This window comes from Saccostrea cucullata, unplaced genomic scaffold (assembly GCF_032062105.1).
Source record: "Saccostrea cucullata isolate Sc308-1 unplaced genomic scaffold, CSIRO_AGI_Scuc_v1 ctg195, whole genome shotgun sequence".
NCBI classification, from domain to species: Eukaryota; Metazoa; Mollusca; class Bivalvia; order Ostreida; family Ostreidae; genus Saccostrea; species Saccostrea cuccullata.
Window position 1 is genome coordinate 190056 of NW_026927071.1, and position 20607 is coordinate 210662.

The window sequence follows — 20607 nt, forward strand, 5'->3', positions numbered from 1 at the left end:
TGGAGCAGTGCACTACGTAAAAATTATGTGTGCAGACAGGAAAATGTCTAAAAAGAGACTAAAATGTTTAAGATGCTGCCGGGAATATCCTACACATACAAAGAACAAGTTTTCAAGTGGTTGTAGCTTCATAAGAAAAGGAGAAACATTTTAAATGATTAACTACATCGATACTTCAATACCCCTCTATCGCATGGACGTTGCGTTGCGCCTATGTTTTGCATAGTTTCCATACCTGATCGATTGAATGCATAGCCTTTTTATTTTTTATTTTTTAAGATCTCAATAATATCCGAAACAGATAAAAAGACATTATAGTTGAAAAGTAACATGTCTTGATATAGATATTCAATTTTAAAGTAGAAAAAATATGAGAAAAATATAAAGAAATTAAAGATCCATAGAACTGCGACAAAGCTTAAAGGGTTGAAATCTGGTTGTCACGTCGCCTTACGTCAAGTGATTGCTCCGTGAATCCCATGACCCCATAGTAAAAATAGTTGTAAAATTTTAAGATTTTATTATATTGACCTGATTTTTTACATACCAATAAACAAAATGTAGGAATTCATTCAGTCATAGGTCATACTTCACAGTAAACAATAGATTTTCTGTAATTCAATGTGTCCGCGAACTTTTCTAACAACCCTCGTATGAGCGGTGTATTATTCATCGGCCGATTACCCTGAAACATCTTTTTATGATTAACAATGGATCGCCAGGCCTTTGTAAGTCCGGCCGGCAAGCACGCCATTTTTATCAAAAAACGCATTGGTTGCCCATCGTTACCCCATCGCTGGATAATGTGACTGATACTTTAAAGGACTTCTAGACCAAAGTTTGGGCATCGCTCACACCACGGATTACCACCGATTACCACCGGTCTACGGCCACCGACCGGGGAATGTGACTAAGGCATAAAGGTCTAAATTTAAAGCTCTTCAACGGTATATGGTGACTCTATTTCAGTGAAAAACTTTGAACGGGACAAAAAACAACATACAATCCATTCATCATCAATTGTAATCCCTTTGAACATTAATCATTTTAAGATGAAAGATTATTCTTTTACTGCTTTTAATTTATAAAGTTAACATTCAAAGACATAATCCATAAAAAAAATTTTTGAATGTACTTTGTATCTATGTATATCAACAGCATGTATATTCTACAATGAGACTGAAGTGTCCATTTCATATCTAAAAGCATAGACGTAAAATTTGACCTTTAATAAATAAATAAATAGCAATAATTAATAAATAGAATGATTTAAAGTAGTAAAAAAAAGAAGTAATTAGGAAGTTGATTTTGTTCTGAAACAACAAATCTTTCGCTCTTCTACTACAGTTACAGGAATAGATTTACAGAAATCTGATTTTTACTGATTCAGAAGAAAAAAAAGACTTTCCTTATCTTTTCTTTAGATTTTAACAAATCTTATGTGGAAATAAAAAAGGTCTAAAGGTATCAACCAGCATTGCACAAAAGAGTCATTTTTAGCCTGGCTGTTTTGTAGAACAAAATCTTGATTTCGTGATATTTCTTCAACGTTGGGTCTCATTTATTCTATTAAAAAGATCATGTTTTTGAGTTGATTCTTCTAAGGTGATTCAATTTATCTATATTTGTCTTAAGTTTTGAAGATGGAAATAAATGGCTCTGCTGAGTATAATCCATTACGTACTCTTTGTGCGATTCCTCACAATTATAAAGATTTTCCCACACATTTCAAATTCCCACACGTTCTATCGATGGCTTATAATGACAAATCGACGCTTACGTTCACAAACCTCACATTTTATGACATTCATTCTCTTTTCTAACTTCAGATCTTTTAGCATTGTTTCTCTTCATTTTGTATGACTACACATGCGTATCATCATCTTCCTCAATGTCCGTAATGAAGTACATGGGGTTCTCTTTCGTGACTCCAGAGTTCTGGTCAAACGCTTCATCCATTGTCAGGTATTGATCTTTAATGTTAGGTTCCTTACTGTGGCGGGCGTTACCTCTCCTACAATATTAACACAGACTTAAAAAGTTATGGACTGTAACTAAATGCAGACAGCTATTTTTCAAGAAGAGGTTGAAAAGTTTGTCATTTATCTCTTTGAATAAGAAATATATGTAGATCTACCATTTATAGTATAATTATTATCTATATTATACTTGAGATGTTGCAGATAACACGCCAAATTTGTTATGTCTAGTTCAGTAAAATTTTGTTTGAAAAGTTTGAATAAATACAGGTGTACAGAAGAACTCAGGGCATTTTCTTGGATTGGTCAGACTTTCTTTATCAGTAAGTGTAGATGTAATTCAAGAGCGAAGAATGTCGGTGAAAAGATTCGTGATATTCGTAGGGGTTCTAAAGTTGGTGATGAACTCCATTAAATTTAAACAAACCCTGTAATTAATGCAGAAATACTGCAGATCTTTATTCATACGTACTTACTTCAGTTTTACCACGATAATAATGATGATAACCAGTACGAGAAAGCCACCTCCCGCCCCGGCAAGTATAGGAATATTTTGTTTTATCCAGCTCTAAAAGATTAAAGAAATTAATGAAAGGCGTGTAAGACCTTTTATTTTGTATTCTATTTCAGCCCGATTTCACTTTTAATAATGCAACAGTTAACATAAGACTGCTGTGTTTCTTTTTTTGTTTGAAAGTCAATATAAAAAAGGTATCATGACAAAAACTTGAAAGACAAAGCATTCTTATAATTGTCTTTGTTATCATTCTCAATGCATTTCTTTATTTTCAATACATTTCTTTCATTTCTCAGATTATTTTTGGGATACATTGTGTTTCTATTAAATAGAATATAGCTCCAATGAAATGTTCTTTTCAAAACGCTTTCATGTCTTAAGCATGTTTTTCATTGCAGTCTTTATACAGACTACAGAAGTGTAGGGTTTGAATGTGCTCTGATTTAATTCTAACAGATATTGTTGAAATAAATGATTAAAACAGTTCAATGTCATGGTTCTTTTGAACTGCTCACATGCTTATGTGAGTGAAAATCATTAAATCTGAATTTGTCCAGATTAAGTGGAAAAAATATTAAGCGAAAAAAAAAAATGATAAAACCTTATTATTTGCATCATCTTTGGCTTTCAATCTTGATAGCTCAAAAGGAAAAGCAGCCTTCAGTTGCGTGTTTGACATCTCTTTAAATTTTGTTTCTAGTCGGTCCCGTGTGAGGGGTTTTCCATCACAAATGACTGGAACTTGAAAGTCCGTATTCCCGTTGCTTATTGGAAAGAAACAGAATTTATGGTAAAAGAATAGAATTCTGTTAATATACGATAAAGATTTACACATGTCTTAGATAGAATATTTATATACTAGTAACTATGCTAAATATAACTTGAATGTAAATGCATTTACATTTTACGATATTTGTGGGATATCATAAATATAAACATAGAATATTGACTAATTTTAATTTTACCTGTATGACAAGGTATGATCCTTTGACAAAACGCTGACGTCATGACATAAAGAGGAACATAAGACCTGTAAGGAGCTTTCTATTTTATTAAGATCTTGGTCTGTGATATGTCCTGTAAACTCTAGCATTATCTTCTCCACTCCGATTAACCCTATAAGAATAGAACAATATTTATAATTTAAAACACTTTTTATAATAATAAAACTCGGTATTTATATATTTCTGCAATGAAAGCATCGTATAAATGGAATAGCAAAACAAAGAAAGATAATTTTTTGTATATAATAATTTTTCTTTCTGCATGTAACTGTTTCCAAGAACGTCTGAAATAGTTCTTTGGGAGTGATTGATCTCCTTTCTGTCCTATCCAAACCTAATTTTTACAATGAGGAAAGCAATAGTCTTTGAAAAAAAATAACATATACATGTAGTTCAGTTTAAAACTTTGAACCATTTCTCGTGACCCCGTTTCTGTTCTCGGGATCACAATTAACCTGATAACTGCAAAACATGAGACCAGATTTGCATATGTATATTTGGAGTTTATGGTATTTGAGAGGTTTAAACAGGTTTTTGTATGCATTTCCTGCCGACTTTGGGTGAATAATTTTGGTTTCAATTTCGCCACAGGAGAATCTGGGTGAAGAAATCAGACTTATCTTTAAGATATTTGAATAGAAAAGGACAAACTATGGCTTTGCCTCTCAAAAGATCTTTTTGTTCTTTTTACAGTTCTTTTTACAGGATGTTCTTTTTTCTTATAAGAAACTTTGCACCATTGTATGAGTTTTTGGTACTACCATAAGACAGTTTTGATACATTCAAAATATATACGTATTAATCTAAAAGTTTAAAAGTTAAATATAATTAACTGAATCAAGAAAAAATAGGATGCATGCCTACTGTAGGTTTTCCATTCAATATTTCACAAGTTCTTCCCGAATGTCCTTCTTGGCAGTTGCACCTAAATGACCCAATAGTGTTAACACATATTCCGAATCCGGAGCATTTTTGTACTTCGCATTCATCTATATCTTCATCGCATTCTTCTCCTTTCCATCCATCTAAACACACACACTGGAATGATCCCGGCAGATTCCGACACGATTTAATATGTTTACACCGGTTCTCTTCGCATTCGTTTACGTCATTATTACATTGCTTTCCCCTCCATCCACGTAGACAGGTACAGTTATATCCACCAACGAAATTACGACATGTTGATCCGTGAAAACAAACATCATTGTTGCATTCATTTACGTCATTCTCACAATGTTTGCCCGTCCAAGAAGACGGACAGTTACAGTGAGCACTACCACGCGTATCTATGCAAGTTCCACCATGTTCACAAGAAAGAATATTGTTTTCGCATTCTTTTATATCTTCTGTGCAAGCTGTACCACCCCAACCTTGTCTGCAGTGGCAGGAATAACTGCCATCAGTATTAGTGCAGTTATAACTATTTCTCGTCGAACAAAAGTTATCAAACGTACACTCGTTTAGGTCTCTGTCACATGCCTCTCCTACCCAACCTTTCTGACAAGTGCAACTGAAGGATCCTGGAAAGTTAACGCACTGAGAGGCATGTTTACAGTCTCCTGTTGAACATTCATTTACGTCTTTCTCACAGGCAGGACCCGTCCAATATGGAGGGCAGATACAATGATAGCTACCGATGTTATCTACGCATGTTCCTCCATTACCACAGATATTATTATTTTTACACTCATCAACATTTATTTCGCAGTCCACACCAGTCCATCCAGGAAAACAATCACAAAGAAATCCGCCAACTTGATTTGTACAGTTTCCTTTATTATGGCATATATTTTGATCACATTCATTCACATCATTGGCACATTTAGGACCCGTCCAATTTGGGGGACATATACAAGAAAAGGAACCAAATATATTTTGACAAGTACCGCCATTCAGGCAGGAGTCACCGCCAAGGCATTCATTAACATCGGCCTGACACCTATCTCCCTGGTATCCTAAATCACACACGCACTGGAAACTCCCTGCCGTATTTGAACAGTTACCATGATCATTGCAGATACTTGGCTTCAAACATTCATTGACATCTTCTTGACAGTTTTGACCAGTCCAGTTCGAGGAACACAGACAGGTATAAGATCCTACATTATTCTGACAAGATCCTTCATGACGACAGGGACTGTACGCCGTACACTCGTCTACATCTACATTGCAAGTAGTCCCGTTCCATCCAGGATGACAGGAGCATGTAAAAGCTCCTGGGATATTTGAACAGTTTCCATGACTATTGCATGCATTCAGGAGACATTCATTTACATCATCTGTACAGTTTTTACCCTTCCAATTTTTGGGACAGTTACATTCATAACCACCTTTGACATTATTACATGTACCCTGATTTTTACAAGGCTGATAGTTTGAGCATTCATCTATGTCTGCATCACAATTTATACCGAACCATCCGCTTGCACAACTGCATTGATATGTACCATTAAGATTAGTGCACGTCCCATTGTTTTTGCAAACGTTTAAAAGGCATTCGTTAACGTCTTCTTGGCATCGTTTTCCCTGCCAACCTAAACTACAATTACAGTTATATGAATTGTCTGCCAAGTCCGTGCACGTGCCTCCGTGTTCGCATGGTGCTTTCGTGCATTCGGGAATCCTGCTTTCACAGTCTTGTCCAGTATATCCTGTAAAGTATTTTATGTATTACAGTCAAATTTTTTAGAGGAACAAAATCCAGCATAGATAATGATCACTACACTCTCAATTGTGTAATTTGATTTGTTAACATTTAAAGAATGTTGCCTATATTTGGCATTATATAATATTCCATGACCTTCAATATCTAAATAAAATTCGACAATTTTTGCTTACCATCCTGGCATTGTAAATATCCTTGATTAGTACAGTTTCCGTGGCTAGTGTCAACACAATACCTGGAACACTCATTGCCAAAGAAATGGGTGTTACAGATTAATTCTCCATAATCATTACATGTTCCATTGTTCGTGTCAACACAGTGTATATTACATTTTGGTCCGAAATAGTTGTCATCACAGATCATGGTGCCCGTCATATTACATCGGCCGTGGCTCCCAGAGACGTGAGAGGAACATCTGCCGGAACAGTCGACTCCATAGAATTCCACATCACACTGGACAGAAATAATCATACTCACCCTGAATTTGGAAGAAAAAAAAATAAATATTTCTATCTTTATTTACGTCAAAAACCATGTATACGACCACTTATTTTTAATACCGTATTTTAGAGGGTTGAATCGGCACCTGTAGCGACAGGAATGAAAAAATAATCATAACATTACTCATCAAGAATATTTTCTGTAAGGTTAGTGTACGTTCCCACTCTATCACGATTGAACTACTGAAATAATAAAAAGCCTTAATAGTGTAAAATGTTTTCAGATCCTAGGACATTTTTTTCTGATCTTGATCGTTGATTTTTTTTTTTTACAATCGTGTTATATTTTTTCTACGATAAACACAACCCTCACATTTTTAATCGTAATCTTCACATCACAGCATACTGCATCGTAACATAGGCAAACAAAACCCCCAGCTATTCCGATCGTGAACAAATCGCAACCATAATCTTATGTTATCGTAATATAGCAAATGAGTTCTTCATAAACACATTGAAACCTATATACATGTTTATGTAAAGGCATAGAAGGTGACGATAGCTTATTCTCTGACTATCCGCCCCAAGACTTTGCTATAAATTAGTTTTACTGTATTGTGAAACAATAAAATATACATCTTTTATGTAGCTTATACCTTGTCAAATAATTGTAGAGTATTGTGACATTCTGGTTCAAAACATTGGTGTATGCTATCTGGAAGAAGTCCCGTATCATAGTACGATTTTTGTTGCCTCCATCAAAGATTAGGAACTCAACAAATGTGTTATTCTGCAACGAAATTGTAATTAAAATTTCAAATATTACGGATGATAATTCTTAAGAATCAGATTCCTTAAGTCTACTGATTTTTATCCTTATCCATATGATCGAGAAGTTACTGTATACAATGTTATTTTTGGTTATTTTCGGCCTTTAACACTTGCAAACCATTTTTCCCGTTTTAAATTCGCCCATTCAATTTTTTTTCGTAAGAGATCATGTGGTGCATTTTTTTTAATTTCGTGACCAAAAGCAACGAGGCAAATAACAAAGGGATGAAATGCGCCTCTCAAGGTGTTAGAGGTCCATGTTGGCTTTTCCCCGATTTCTATTTCTCTAATGAGTTTTTGAGCTAAGTTACTGTTCTTTATCTTTATATTTTATAACATCGAGACAATATCCAGCATAATGTTGCAGCCTGAATTTTATATTGCAAAAATGAAACGATAATGCAAAATGATATAAGTATAGAAAAAACATAGCATTCCACACCACAATTTGGAAGATATCTGTACCTGAGTAGATTATATTTTGACTGTGTGATAGTGTTTTAATTTGAACCCCTATTTATACTTTAATTTGTATTCATTAATTTATAATACTTACATTCCATTTTGAGATTTCTACTTCCAGCGGGTTTCTCAGAGCACCAATAGTTGGCACATTCCTGAACTCGATATGCCTATTTTTTCCCAGTCGTCCAGTTTTTAAAGAATTCAAAACTTGCCCATTTCTTCCAACTCTGTAAATTTGCAAGAATTAGAAAACTATCTGCTTACATAAAACAAACAAGTTACACTTTTGATATACATGTGTACATGTCTACCACTTTACAATAAAGGATTACTACATTTACCGTTTAATAAAATTAATGTATAAAATATTATAGTATATCATCTTTTTATAGATCTTTTTAAAAGCACACGTATACTTAACTTAACATTTAAGTATACTGATGAGAAAAATGTTATATTTTATTAAAGACAGGAATATCATAATCATCATCTTCTTCAAAACCCCTTAGAGTTCTGGTTACGACTTTCATCAATTACGTGTAATACCAAATTGAAGATTTAACAAAAATTAGCATTGTTTCAATCTGATATAATTTTTATTACTTCTTTTTTTTGGATACCGATTTACAGTAAGATAAACCTAAAAACCAAGGCTTTATAGCATCATGCTCAAACTTTTTTTCAGATGGTTGATAATCCTGCAGAATCACATTATTGATACATAACGATATTACAAAATCACTCATTTTATTGGAATAAAAAGGAATATGGATATTTCCAATTTAGTACTCAAAATACATGTACTTCTTCGTAAGGTCATAATGAATCAGAAAAGTTTGTTTCCCCAATTAATCTTTCAATAAAATGAAATCCAACAATATTAGTCAAGTTAAGTTTTAAATGATGTTAAAAAAATTATTTGGTACAGTCACGATCTTTTCATATCATAGCAATTATGAGTTTTGGAGAAAAGCTCAATATTGTATCTATTATGCCTATGTCACAGAGAAAAGACCAACATGTGAAACAAAATTGAAAATAAAAGCCAGAAAAAGCAATGCCCGACAAACTTTCACAATGAGCAAACCAGTCTGAAATTCCAGTACACTATAAGTGAAAGCACAATGATCCGATATAAATATTTATTTATAAAGATATTTCATACCTGTATTAAACCAGTGCTTTTCTACGAATTAGAAACCTGTCCAGAGACTAACAACCTGGAGATTAATAGCAGAACTACAACAAAAAATCCAGGTATTTACCGACAAATGTACTAAGTAATATCTGTAAAGTGACCCAGCCAATATGAATCAAAATCTTCAACAAGAAAGGAGCACGCCAGTGGATTGGGAATACAAGTAGAAAGCCCCAACAGAGCATAAGTAAAGAAGCATTGGACTGGAATCCAAAAATATCAAAGAAAAAAAAGATCGAGTCTTGTACAGTTGGAGGAGTACAAGATTGAAAGAACTAGAAAACACTGGACAGACCTGGAATAAGGCAAAAAAGAACAGCCCAAAACAATAGAAAACAGTGGGCAGATCTGGAATAAGGCAAAAAAGAACAGCCCAAAACAATAGAAAACACTGGACAGATCTGGAATAAGGCAAAAAAGAACAGCCCAAAACAATAGAAAACACTGGACAGATCTGGAATAAGGCAAAAAAGAACAGCCCAAAACAATAGAAAACACTGGACAGATCTGGAATAAGGCAAAAAAGAACAGCCCAAAACTGAGTTAAGCGGAGAGCGACTGACAGTAGTAGCCCTAGGCTCTATAATGAACGAGGAGGATAATCTAGTAGAAAACACTGGACAGATCTGGAATAAGGCAAAAACAAGCTGTGTCGATTAAGGCAAAAAAGGCCCACTTCAGATCTGGAATCCACCTTGTCCTGGGTGAGAGAGGCAAAAAAGGCCCAAAACGTGCTGGAGGTTTTTAATAAGGCAAAAAAGCAGCCAGGAAACTCTGGAATAAGGCAAAAAAGAACAGCCCAAAACAATAGAAAACATGGAGCACAGCTGCCATGTTTGCGTTCCTAGCCTCGCTTTGGATTCAAAATGGCCGCGGTGAGAATAACAAGTATTACAATCATCGTTCGCTTAACGGTTGTTTGATTTTCGCCTTCGGTAGACATTGAGCAAAACCGAATTCCTAAACGTCGATCGACCGACGACCGCTAAAATTGTTTGCCGAAGGTGGGATGATGATCAAAGGTTGATCGATGTACTGTCCAACGTCTGCTTCATTTGGAGGAATTGATCACCGAATTGATCCGACTGACATGAAATTACACAGCCGACGAAAAAAAGAGGTAAAATGAACTGCAGACTGTGGCCCAAGAAATCCTATAAACTAGTATTTGCTTAAAAACCGTCTGCCGTAGATCGTTTTCGCGAAAAGTATTTTAGAAAACTGACCTGAGGTTGACTTCTATGGAAGGATTACAAGGTTCCACACATCTCTGGGTACTGGCTAATGTGTTTGTTCCACAACAGTGGTGTAGGGTATCGTTGTCTTGGTCCAGATATTGGTTTGCGTTGTTTGAGTAAGTTAGTAGATTAAGAGTGACCACTACGTTACCCTGTACCTAGAATATTATTATAAAGACTGTCAGAGGAAGAAACAAAACCATATTAATCTCTTTGGGTTTGTCTTTTTTTTTTGCTTCTGTTTTTCCTTACCAGTAGTAAAAGACTTGAAGAATTTTCCAATATCCACCATAAATACTTACAATTAAGTTTTCCACCACTAAGAGTATACCAACATATAAAAATTGTCTCGTGAATCCAGCCATGATAAACGTATGTCAATTAACAATCATAACGAAATATGTTTGAGTATATTTTGATTTCATTGATAGAACAATAGATATTCGCATGCTTCTGATTTAATTGTTATCCACTTTCATCTCGATAACAAAACAATGGGCGACGGTTAACCTTTGTGATGATAATGTATTAACAATAACTTCATACGATAAAGGGTGATAGGTGTTAACTGGTAAACAAACATTATATAATTACTATTTTTAAACATACTCAGCAAGAAAATAATGGGTAAATTTCTGAACCAATATAAGAATTTAATACAGTCATTCTTTTGAAATATATTCGAAAATTCTAAAGTTTTGATGTTAACCCTACATCTAAATTAATAATTTTATTCCTTACACAATTATTTTGATTCTTTTGATATAATTTAAGCCGCCAAAATAATATGTCTAACATATTGACGGTCCTCGCGGCGTTAAGCAATTAATATATTCGCAATGGTATATACGGATTCGATGCTTTTCACTACATATCAAGGCCGCAGAACAGTTTTGTGAGTGATTCTAAAATATCAATATGAAAAGAAAACAAAAACTCTTGGTATTTCATCAATGTTCGATATATAAAATTTCTAAAAGACTTATTCGGCCAAACACAAGGCAGATTGTCAGACATTGATAAAATTTGAATTTTAAACTTCCTATTGTCTTACAACAATACAACTACGTGTATAAACGAGGGGCGTTCAATAAATAATGTCACTGGAGCTCGGAGAGAAACAAAAAACAAAAACCAAAAAAAAAACACAACGCTTTTCTATGATTAAGTCTGAATGATTTAACTAAAATATTCTCTTTTAATTAAAACACATGTTTGTAACATTTTTATTCAATTTCTAATTGTTTTTAGAACACATTTTTGAGTATGACCCTTCGTATAATGGAATATGGCAGATCCTATGATTTGCTGTACTTGTTTTTTTTTCTTTCTGATTGATGTTTATCTAAGTTTGGGAAATAAAACAAGTCAAAGGTTGAAAGATCTGGCAAATTTTGTTGCCATGACAAAACATTAACTTTCTGTTTATCCCCAAAACTCCTTTACTCTTTATGGCCTGTGGGTTTGGACGCTGTCATGAAGAAATTTAATGTAGTGAATGCCTCATTCTGTTTCCTTCCTCTCATAAACCTTTCAATTTTTTGCAACAAAATTGTTTTCTAGACTCCTCCAGAAAATGGACTTCCTTCCCGAATATGAATTTGATCAATAAGACCGCTGATATATAATGAAATAGCATATAAAACTGTTTTTGTGCTCTTGCAATTCTTTGTTTTTTTTTTTAGGCCTTTGCAGTTTTGTCAAGTGCATCTTATTGTAAATTTGTTTTGAGGATTTAAAGCAAATTGGATTCAAGCTTCATTATCTGTTTGAATTTCAGACAAACGTGTATAAGTACAATTTTTGATTTTTTAAAAAAAATAATTGTTTAGATATTCCTACACGCTGTCGTTTTCACTCATTTTTCGAAATATAGGGTGAGCTTTGAGTATTAAACCTTTTTACTATCAAATGTTTCTTTAAAACAGTGTGAACTACCCCGAAAATGATTTCTATCAATTTTACTAAGTGTCTGTCAATAAAACATAATCAGTGATATTTTGTTGAATTTTCGCAAATAAACATTGATTGTTATAAGTCCTTGTTGCCAAGGACTATAACCATTTTTGATATCCATTATATAATTTTTGTCCCCCGCTTGAAAAGTGGGGGATTTTAATTTGGGTTTGTCCGTCCGTCTGTCCGTCCGTCCGTCCGTCCGTCCGTCCGTCTTTCTGTCTGTCTGTAACGCTTTCGTTTCCACACGATATCTGAACCCTTTGAGCTTTTGCAATGAAATTTAGCATAGCAACTCCCTGTGGACTGAAGAAGACCCCTATTGATTTTGAGGTCAAAAGGTCAAAGGTCAAGGTCATAAATAAGCAAATTCTGTCTGTTAAAACACTTTCGTTTCCACACGATATCTCTAGAACCATTTGAGCTATTGCAATGAAATTTTATATAACAAGTCCCTGTGGCCTAAGGAAGACCCCTATTGATTTTGAGGTCAAAAGGTCAAAGTTCAAGGTCGTAAATTTATACATTCTGTCTGTGTGAAATACTATTATTTCCAGGCGATATTTCAAGAAGATTTTGAGCTTATGCAATGTAATTTTATATCAAAACTCCATAGGACGTCTCTCGCCCCTCTCAAAGTGCCCCGCCCCGTTTGTTTTATTAGTATTTATAGTATTACATGTCGCTATTTTTAGCGCAGGGGCATGAGGAGAGTTATTGCGTATAAAACAGGTTCTCGGCGGACTTTATGTTCTTATTACATCTATTAGAACTGTTTAATAAAGGCTAAATAAATCAAACACCATGGATTGTGTAAAATTTTGAGAATACCGAACATGAATATATACATGTATGTGACTTCACTTCTGCATATACTTCACACCACATAAAGCGATTGCGTGGTGTAGTGGTTATGTCTCTCGCCTCAAGTGTGAAAGATCCCGGGATCGAATCTCGGTCGAACCTTCCTTTTTTTTTTTTTTTTTTTTAAATACTTTTTTTTTTTTTTTTTTTACTAAATGATAGTATTCAGCATGTGAAATGAAAAATTTATGAGGTTTTAAAATCATCATTACAGTGTGATAAAAATTCCATATAAAAAATCTTCTATACACATAATGAAGAATAAGCAATCAAATCTTTATATGCATATTGACATACATGCATTTTATTTGCTTCAGTATACATGTATACATTTAATAATTCTACAAATTCAGTCAGGGGGAGCCGACTTTTTCCCTAAGCGGGGGACACGAATTCTCTGAATTAGCTTGTTGTTTATTGAAATCCACCTGTTCACTTTTCTATAAAACAGACATTGGTTGCTTAAATTTCACATATTTCAGTTAATAAATTTTTGGGATATTAACAAGTTTTACAGCTGCTTTAATGAAGCGTTTAATTTTACTCTAGTTTAATGATTCTTGACCATTCATTTTTAATGCAGTGTCTCGAATAGCCCTTGTTTTCCAGCTTCCCACAATGAAATAAGGCAATGAAAAGTGGTCACATAAACTGTTATCATTTCATTAAAGATTCAATAATGAGAGAAAGCCAAGCTTAATGTCATATGATTTCTATGCTGTATGTCATCGAGCTAGTGACATTACTTATTGAACGTCCCTCGTACGCATAGAAGACGGTAAACCAAAAAAAAAATGGCAACAACGCTAACTTCTCTCTACAACTCAAAACAGAGCGCGCAGCGTATAAATTAAAATTTGGCGCGAAGAAATCATCGAATAATGTGTAGAGACCCAATGCAATGAGATAACAATCAGGAAATATGGGGGTTTATAAACTTCTGGTGAAAGGCGCCAAGCAAATCGTGACCATACGAAATGACAGCGGTGTACGGGTACTTCGAGGAAAGGAGATGGGTCATGTTGACGTCATAGAGGCAAAAGATGGAGACGGAGCTTGTATTCTTGTAAACAGGTGAGAATTGTACAATTATTTATACAGGTAACACATTGTCTACAGAGTTATCACCACGTAACGCAAATACACAAGCTTATCAATGCAGCTATATATAGGTCAATTGATAATGATTTACTTATACAATAATGGAAAAGTATGGCACACGGTGGCACAACCCGTCGTAAAAACATGCTTTTACTTTCAATAAAGTAGCAATCATAATGCATAAATGATATATCAACATTTATATATGTATTGAAAAAAAAAATACATAATTCAATATATCTATGAATCACTGACTTTTATTTTCCTTTAGTGACGGTAGAATAGAGTTTATTGGTTTGGACTCGGAACGTATATCAAGATATCCAACCAGTGATGAAGAAGTGAATCACGTGATTGAAGCTGACGGGAAATGCATAATTCCTGGTCTTGTAGACGCCCACACACATCCGGTGTGGGTTGGAGATCGAGTCCATGAGTTTGCTATGAAGGTTTTTTTAACATCCCATATCGCAATACATGAATAAATCAGTAAAAAAGTGGAAAATATGCTGCATGCTAAAAATTATACCGGTCCAGCACTTTATGTAGATATAAAACATAAATTCAAAATGAATGTAGAATAAACAACACAGACACAAATCCACACTAAATTTATATAAGTTATCAAAGTAAGGTACTTTTGCAATCATTGCAAATACCTTTCTTTAACATTTCAGACAAATGCTTATTTTACAGTATATTTGTACTTTTGTAGCTAGCTGGTGCTTCGTACATGGAGGTCCATGAAGCCGGTGGAGGCATTCATTTTACCGTAGAAAGGACAAGAAAGGCGTCCCAAGACGAGTTATATGTTAGCTTTAGCAAACGCCTTTATGATATGTTATCTACCGGAACCACGTGTGTTGAGTGTAAGAGTGGATACGGACTAGACACAGAAAATGAGATAAAAATGCTGAAAGTAATTGAAACTGCCAAACGAGAACACCCATTGACGATATCATCTACCTTCTGTGGTGCTCATGCTATTCCAAAGTATGACTGTAACTCTATTTCTTTTATAAGGGGAACCATTAAAACACTTCTGAAAAGATATTTGAAAATGTTTTCTAATACTCTTAATATTATGACTTAAAAGAGTCTTTTAATTTAGAGGATCGACAGCAGAAAAGGCAACAGATGACGTCATAAATAAACAACTTCCTGCCATTATCAATCTCATGAAGGATGGAAAAATTCATGTAGATAATATAGACGTCTTTTGTGAGAAGGGAGTGTTCGATTTAGAACAATCGCAGGCTATATTGAAGGCCGGAAAAGAGGCGGGTTTGAACATAAATTTTCATGGTGATGAGTTACATCCACTCGGTGGTGCTGAGGTAATGATTCGGCTTTAAATAACATAACTGGAGATCAGAATACCACAGTAATCTTCTTAAGTCCGTATTAAATTGTTACTTTGTATCTATCTTTCTCATTACATGACCATCGCATTATTTACAATCTGATCACTACAATTACGTGATTGTAGAATAGGATGATGATCAATATATAGAAAAAAACTATTCTTCTTTATAAGTATGCAATACTTCACCCAGATTTAACCGAGATCATGTTTGAAGAATGCATGACCTTTTAGATGGGATCAGAACTAGGTGCCCTTGCAATCAGTCATTTGGAGGAGATATCGGACAAGGGGATCGCCGCCATGGCCAGCTCTGGGTCAGTAGGCGTGGTCCTGCCCACGACAGCCTACATCCTGAGACTGAAACCTCCACCCGTCAGAAAAATGATCCAGGCTGGAATGGCGGTAGCGCTAGGCTCAGATTTCAATCCAAATGCTTTCTGTATGGCAATGGTAAACTTCTTTTAAACTTTACTGATGATGCTTGAATTCAAACTCTACCAATAGTGGAGGGGTTAGTTGGCAGAATTACTAGTATACTGGAATGTTAAATTCTAGTATCTAAAAGGTGCATATGTTACTAGTAATTTGACCAAATAAGTTACATCAAGATTAAAAACTTCATAAGAATTGATGTCTTAAATTGCATGCATCTTACATTAACATCTTTTGAGCAATCAATATTTTGATAACTTCCGAATGCAGACACTCCTAAGTCATACATTGCTGAAAACGTGACAATTCCTATAATTACAGAATGGATAACTAGCTTTCCTTCAGAACTTGGCGGATTAATAAGTCTTTTGCGTTCATTATCTTCTTCAGCCGACAGTAATGCATCTTGCTTGCGTGATACTGCGGATGACAATGTCAGAAGCTCTAATTGCCGCCACCCTTAATTCAGCATCCGCCCTTGGTTTATCTAAAGGTTATGGATCACTGTCACCCGGCAAATACGCTGATATGCTGATTATTGACGCACAAAGGTAAGGAATTTATATTCAGTAATCAATGAGCTCTCAAATAAAAATTACAGATTAAGCAACCTAACTATAGTCAGAATCTGGGTTAATATATTTTTGTAAATTTAAAATGATTATAACAAGCAGCATATAAATACCTCAAAAAGTAAACATTAGTGTACTTATATGAAATATGAAGATAAAAACAATTATTAGATCAAGAATATAGTGAAAAAATGCGAAGTGTAAGAAAAACAAACACTGACATCTGATAACAGGATCACGTGCTGTAGAGGTCTGAGCATCCCATACCTGGTGCACATTGTCATGGTGAGGCAAGAGGAAAAAAAACATGAAAATAGTGACCAAGAATTTTTAAAAGACGTCAGTCAGTACTCAACATAACGTTTGATTGTGTTTACAAGACAAAGGCCATACTGTATTGACCCATTCGGATTAAAATCAAACCCTCACTGACTGTTTTTTTTTATTCAATAGTACAATATTATCAAAATAGACAGGAGTTTAATCAGACTGGTAACGACGAAAGACTGCGAAATGTCAAATGAAAAAGAAATACTATCTATAGCCTAAAACTCGACAATTAGATAGTAGGGCTGTATCAATATATCGATATATCGATACGTATCGATATTCAAGAAAAATATCGTATCGAAAAATAACTTCCAATACATATTGGACAAGCAGTTTTTCCTCTAATTCTGTTAAAAAGATGGGAATTTCAATCACCAAAGATGATATTTCACTTTTTTGAAATAAAACTGTTCAATAATTTTTAATTATATAATTTGTAAGGAAATAACATAGTTTTTATAATTGTTACAAAATACAAAGAGAATTGAATTTGAATATGTTGATTTTACTATCATTAAAAGTTTTCATTTGAAGTGTTATTTGTAATGTCAATGAGACAAGAACTATAAAATGGGTAATAAAACACTTAATTGTTATGAAAATTATGCATTAAAATGATTTATAAGCCTTTTCTGATGGACTTGTTTTAGAATCCAATATATCGCATATCGCTTTAAAAAATATTGTATCGTATCGTATCTAAATTTTTGGCTCAATACACAGCCCTATTAGATAGTGGCGTAGCGCCCATTACGCAAAAACGCAAATGAATACACAGATTTTTCACCGAAAAATAAAAATAAAGAAAAAATTGTCGTAAGTTCAATGAAAGATTAAAATAAAATAAGTTATATTAAAAGATATTTTTAATCCAATATTACTAGTACCTGCTAAACAGATTAAAAGAATATATTCAGCTTCTATCTAAGATCTTTGATACAGAGTATACATGTACATAGTTTATTTTTTTTTAGAATTTCGAGGACGAATTTCTTAATTGTGTCAATTCAAGCAAAAGCAAATAATAATCCAAACTAAATGTATTTTATTTACTAATTCCCCTAATGATCTCTTTAAACCAAAGGTTACCTGCGTTGTATATGTACTTTACATGTTATATCAAAATAATTAATTTGTACCATGTAACATATTGAGAATATTCAAGTACCTGTATATATATAATTCATTTCGCGCTTATCATTAAAAAAAAACAGGGTTAATTGAGAAATAAATTTTATAGCAATTACTACAACATTGAATTTTTTGTCAAAAATTTTTCCAAGGTTTCCCTGAAGTCCATAATAAATTCTCTTTCGTCAGTAAATTTCAATATAGTTTTTTGTAATATAATTAAAAAGTTGCTACAAATAAGGAGAAAAAAGTTCGAAAAATTAGCCAACTTTACGAAAAAGCGAAATGTTCTTGTGAAAAATTATTGTAAAAATATGAGTTATAGCATCTTCACAAAGTCAAGGTTTTGTGAGTTCGAAGCCCCACACATATTACAAGATTTTCACTGTTGAAATTTTATTGACTTATTTCATGAAAACAAGAAATGCTTTTAGAAAAAGGAAATTTGGGGAGTTGTAAGTATTGTCAAAACTTGGCAATTTTTTGTTAATATTTAGTATATTAGAACTACGATAATTGTAAAAATTGAACTATTTTAAGGTAGTTTTCTAATGTATAAAACCCTTAAAATGCGGAACTTCCGGGGGCTTCGCCCCCTTGGCCCCCACCAGGGCCCTGCCATGGACCCGCTGGGGGCCTAAAGGCGGCCCCCAGACCCCTTGCCTTTCTGAATACGGTTAATAATTCGCTAGCTACGCCACTGGATACTAGTATGTTGATGACATTAATCAATTAATGTTAAATATTACCATTCATGTGTTGACTCCATGTATCCAAATGAACTCGTAAAAAGAGATATTTTATATAAGGTATTTTATATTTGATATTTTACCCACTGAGGACAAGAAGGGTCAATAAAAAGATTAGACGACCCATCGTAAATTTTCCTTTTTATTCAGTGATATTCCAACAATACCAACATGTATACATATATTATGATGTTTTCCAACTGATTCTGTACTCAGGAGCGTGAAACATATGGAGATAACAAAAAGAATTCAAGATAAAAAGTCCATAAAACAATACAAAATAGGAGTGGAGCAAACACGGACCTCCCAAACATCAGATGTGGGTCAGGTGCCATGGAGCAGTAAGCATCCCCTGCCGACCGGTCATACCTGCCGTGTGCTCCTTGTCATGATCAAGAAATAAGGGAAAAATCCGTCGTAAATTCAGTGTAAAAATAATAGACTAACAATTGGTACGAAAAAATCCAGTCAGACTTTGACTCAATGATAAATCGTATTTGTTGACAAGCATGGAATTTTATACAGATGCAGGCTACGGACAGATAATTGATATTACAGGGATTTCAAGAACTTTTATAAGTCAGCATTTCTGGAAGCAATATGAGCTGTATCTTTGAAAATTTTATTTTGCTGGTAAAATGTGCTATTCTGATTAATTTGTATGTAATTTAAACCCTTATGACCAATAAGCCCAAAATAAAGTTTAAAAAATTTTCAGAAGAAATATTTCTTTACAAGCGAATATACATTTTTATATAAGAAATCATTATTGTACAGGACGACAATAATTCAATTTTGCTTCAATCAATGCTAATAAAAAGTTTTTCATCGCAAATATGAACAACAGAAGTTTATAAATAGTTTATTTCTCTGTCATTAAATTAGTTAATCACAAATTTGCAATAAAATTTTCCGATGTCAAACATGCAACTCATATTGCTTGAAATTCTATGATCGACATAATGACCTTGTTAGGAAGCACTATTTATCATCGGGACGTATTTTACCGATATATGTAATTCATACAAACTGTATGACCTTGGTTTTTATATTGGATTAATTTATTGAGTTTTCCATCTACCTGATCAATGTGTACATATATATGGCTCATGACAGATGTGGTCAGTAGATAGGGGATGCACGTATACTCCTCCCGATCCCATCTCTGAATTACCAGGGGTTCCGTTAATGTCCTCTTCACTATTTTCTAATTGTTATCTTAATTATTTTTATCCATCACTTTACTCTATCTTAAATTCTTAATCCTTTTCAATTTGGACGAGATTTTTTTTCAGGTGGGAGCATTTAATCTACCAGTTTGGAAACCACGATAAAATCATAGAATACGTCATCAAGGAGGGGGACATCGTTCACACAAAGTACGAATGTTGTGGATAGAGAAGTGCACGATTCATGAATAATATCCACCATCTCTGTTTACTGACAAGTTTATAATTAAGTTTTTGAATGTATATAATAACTATCATATTTTCAATGCAGGTAATAAAAAGCATAGGAAAAATCGATGTTTTTATTTTTTTCTCTCTCCTTTTTTATCATTAAAATTGCATCATCTTGCAGGTTTAATATATTTGAATTTCAATATCCCTACCTATTCGTAAGAACCTGCGGTCATTTCACCGTGTTGCTTTACATTATAAAATTTTGCCTAATCCACTCAATTTCTTACTAAGCAGGTAAAATAACCTGTCATATAAATATTCATTTTTTTTTACACTAGTATCAGATGCAGTGTATGTGTAAAAATC

General features: G+C 33.8%; 2 protein-coding genes across 2 annotated transcripts; one reads left to right on the plus strand and one right to left on the minus strand.

Moving 5' to 3' along the window:
• Positions 1 to 1647: 1647 nt before the first annotated feature.
• Positions 1648 to 10708, minus strand: LOC134273386 (neurogenic locus notch homolog protein 2-like). The gene is made up of 10 exons (XM_062755585.1): positions 10640 to 10708; positions 10326 to 10495; positions 7993 to 8128; positions 7262 to 7395; positions 6339 to 6643; positions 4361 to 6151; positions 3462 to 3612; positions 3098 to 3260; positions 2456 to 2547; positions 1648 to 2014 (listed from the first exon to the last, which is right to left on the minus strand). Exons 1-10 carry the CDS (start codon positions 10700 to 10702, stop codon positions 1864 to 1866), a joined length of 3156 nt encoding a protein of 1051 aa, XP_062611569.1. The 5' UTR covers positions 10703 to 10708; the 3' UTR covers positions 1648 to 1863.
• A 3340-nt stretch (positions 10709 to 14048) lies between these two features.
• Positions 14049 to 20429, plus strand: LOC134273379 (probable imidazolonepropionase). Its single transcript, XM_062755573.1, has 7 exons — positions 14049 to 14231; positions 14530 to 14707; positions 14974 to 15251; positions 15370 to 15595; positions 15856 to 16074; positions 16447 to 16607; positions 20134 to 20429. Exons 1-7 carry the CDS (start codon positions 14080 to 14082, stop codon positions 20234 to 20236), a joined length of 1317 nt encoding a protein of 438 aa, XP_062611557.1. The 5' UTR covers positions 14049 to 14079; the 3' UTR covers positions 20237 to 20429.
• The last annotated feature ends 178 nt before the right edge of the window (positions 20430 to 20607 follow it).